This window comes from Nuphar pumila, chromosome 4, assembly GCF_984573655.1.
Source record: "Nuphar pumila chromosome 4, dmNupPumi1.hap1.1, whole genome shotgun sequence".
In the NCBI taxonomy this organism is placed as follows: Eukaryota; Viridiplantae; Streptophyta; class Magnoliopsida; order Nymphaeales; family Nymphaeaceae; genus Nuphar; species Nuphar pumila.
In genome coordinates, this window is record NC_143252.1 from 110931056 (window position 1) to 110934266 (window position 3211).

A 3211-nucleotide genomic window follows, 5' to 3' on the forward strand; every position below is an offset into this window, starting at 1 on the left:
AATCCCATTTCCCAATAGTCTTTCTAGGACTCCATATCGTTCCCGAAATTCCCGCATGTCAGTTTCCTGAACATCCAACCGATCAGACAATTCCTGGATTGTGGCCCTTAGCTCTTCGGACTCAACCCTCACATCCTCATTCAATTTTTCAAAATCGTCATGTGCACTTTCTAGCGTAGAGGAGCAACCACGAACGTCACTTGTCAAATCTGACATTTTTTTCTCCATCTTGGTCACTCTTTTATCTAGAGGACCAACTGTTTCCTCAAGGCGATACATCTCTGTCGACTCTACGACAGATTTTTCCTTCTCCGTCTTTTTTCCTTTGTAAATTTTTCCGACGAGTTCACCAAACTCTGCATTCATTATTGAACGTCATAAGGGTTTCAGCAAGTACCCCTTCTTTCTTCTCTCAAATTCTCAACTAGGCTCTGATTATCAGTTGTCACAGGCTTATTTTGGAAGCCGTGTGCGGCACCTGGCAACCCAACCAGGTCAGCCTTCCGAGTTCAGAAAGCACTCAAACACCCCTCACAAGGGTATCCAATCACATCCGAGTATACACAATCTCAAAGAAAGCAACAAAGAGAGAAAGAGATAGCAGCAGAGACAAAGAAAGCAACTTCCATTCATAAGTTGGAAATTACAAAGGGGGGGAGCAACAGAGAGAGAGAGAGAGGGGAGAGGAACCCGTTACTTTTCTTGGTTAACGGGGGATCTTAGGCCAAAGGCCATTTATAATGCACTTGTAGAGGTCCGAAGTAGTATTTACATAAGGGCAAGGAGGAATCAACATGGCTGGGTGGAACAGATGAATATAGACTACTAAAGGATCCTGACTGATTGCCCTCTGCCACAACCTAATCCTCATAAAAAATTAAATCAAGTTTGAGTCTTTGACAACGAAACCTTCATTTTAAAAAGATTTCATGCATTGAATTTCTTGCATGTGCATCTTTTTCAATATGTTTTGTCTATTTTCACTTTATTGATTTAATCATTCATTAATGTAATGTCAATATCAATCCTTTAACAAATTTACATAAAAACAAACAGGGAAAACTAAAAAATAGTCAATTAAACTGCCTCTCCTCAACTAACACTGGGAACCCACCAGCCATCCGTCCAGTCAAGAGTGGTACGAACCTGGGCTTGTGCGTATGGACTGGTTTAAGTACGAACCGGCTCAAAATGAAAGCTGCAATGTACTTCATCTCCATGTAGGCCAGATCCTTTCCAAGGCACTGTCTCGGCCCAGCTTGGAAAACAGGAAACTTGTAAACAGAAACTGGTTCTTCTTCCTCTTCTTCACTTCCTCCTGGAGTCGTTGAGAGCCATCTTTGTGGCCTGAAATCCAAGCAATCTTTTCCCCACAAACTTTTCATTCTTCCCATCCCGTAAGGAAAATAAGTCACCCTGGTTCCCTTCGGAACAAATGTCCCATCAGGGAGGATATCATCATTTTCTGCGTGTTTCGAATCCCAAGCCACGGGAGGGTACAATCTCATGCTTTCGTCGAGGCAAGCTTTTAAGAATTTCATTTCTTTTAAAGCTTTGAAATCTAAATCTTCAACCTTAGCACCAATTTCTTTTACTAAGTCTTCTTGCACCTTAGGATGATGGGCTAAGAGCCAAAAGAACCATGTCAGTGCTGCTGAAGTTGTATCTTTGCCTGCCATTAAGAAACTTATAACCATATCCCTGACCAAATCCTCACTGTAGTTAGCGCCACTTGTCATCGATATAAACCTCGATAAAAGATCATCGCCGCCCCCAGCCATCATCTTTTTCCGGACCATCTCCGAGACCAAGTTGTGAACCGTCTCGACCCCTTCCCTGAGCTGTTTCTCTGATCCGATATGCAGTGCCCGCTTCGCCTTCCACACCAAAGGCAGCGGGGCGGCTCCCCTCCTAGCACAGATAGCCGCTGCGGTGTCGAATGCGCGTGCCAAGTGGCACGTCGGCATAGAGGGAAGCAGGCATTGTGGGTCCATGTCGAACGAAAGCTGACAAACCGTGTCGAAAGTGAACCGGCTCAGTACCTCTTGCAGGTCAATGCATCTCTTGGCTGCACATGCTGATTGCAAGAGAGGCAACAGACGTTGGTTGGCTTCAGCTTCTAACGTTCTAAATGCATAGTCTCGGAGGGACCGAGTCGAGAACTCGTAACTCGCCACCTTCCGCTGCCGGTGCCAGAGCTCTCCGTCGACGTTGAAGATCCCTCGGCCCAACAGGTCGCCGAGAATATCGGTGAATGGCCTCCCCTTGGGATAGTTTTGGAACCGGGTCTTGAGTATGTGTTCTACGTTGGCCGGGTTGGCTGTGATTATGATGGGAATTGAACCTAATCGGTTTATGCGGATAGTTCCAGTCGGAGACAGAGACAGCAGGTCAGTGTACCAATCTAGCAAACGGTGACGGTTGTTATAGAATGAGATGAAACAACCCAAGATTGGGTAAGAGGGAGGTTGGTAGACATTGTTCTTCTTCTTGTTAGTAACACCAAGTAGAGCAGAACGCAAGAGAAGGGATGCAAGAAATGTAAGAATAATCACAAGTATTGCAACACCAACAGCGACCATCTTCTCACAATTATGTAGCCTCTCTCTCTCTCTCTCTCTCTCTCTCTCTCTCTCTCTCTCTCTCTCTCTCTCTCTCTCTCTCTTCGGGTGGAAGGTGGTGGAACAAAATGACAAGCTGCTCTCTAGGGGAAGAAGGTGGTGGAGGAGGCCTGTCTCTCTCTCTTGGGGCGGAAGGTGGTGGAAGAGAATAACAATTTTCCCTTTAGGGGATGAAGGTGGTGGAGGAAGGCTCTCTCTCTCAAATGTACCTGGAAATATGCTAATATGAAAAACAGAAGAGATGGGAGATGGTGGTGGTGTGGTGAACTTGAATATATTTATAAACGAGAGAGAGAGAATCACATGATTTCAAAAGATGGAAGTTGCACGATGAATATCCATAAGAATCCAAACCGTCGAACCCCAATCGAGAGGGAGGGGCTCAATGACATCTTATTCTTCGAATGAGTATATGAATTCCTTCAGTTGTTCCACTTCTTGGACCGATTCTTGGTGTCCTTTATTTTTTTATTGCCCTTCATGTGTGCATACGCGTAGGTACGATTTGACAAGTCATGGGTGGTGGTCTCTCTCTCTCTCTCTCTCTCTCTCTCTTACCTTCCTTTTTCGAGAGCAGATTCAGTGATCGA

The 3211-nt window shown here is 45.2% G+C and overlaps 1 protein-coding gene across 1 annotated transcript; it reads right to left on the reverse strand.

Moving 5' to 3' along the window:
* Positions 1 to 950: 950 nt before the first annotated feature.
* Positions 951 to 2624, reverse strand: LOC149840564 (cytochrome P450 94B3-like). The gene has a single exon (XM_090004470.1). The coding sequence runs from the start codon at positions 2580 to 2582 to the stop codon at positions 1074 to 1076; it is 1509 nt and encodes a 502-aa protein (XP_089860596.1). The 5' UTR covers positions 2583 to 2624; the 3' UTR covers positions 951 to 1073.
* Between the last annotated feature and the right edge of the window lie 587 nt (positions 2625 to 3211).

What these genes read in the sequence shown, in the direction of transcription:
- LOC149840564 (XM_090004470.1), bottom strand. Translation starts at nt 2,582, where the DNA reads ATGGTCGCTGTTGGTGTTGCAATACTTGTGATTATTCTTACATTTCTT.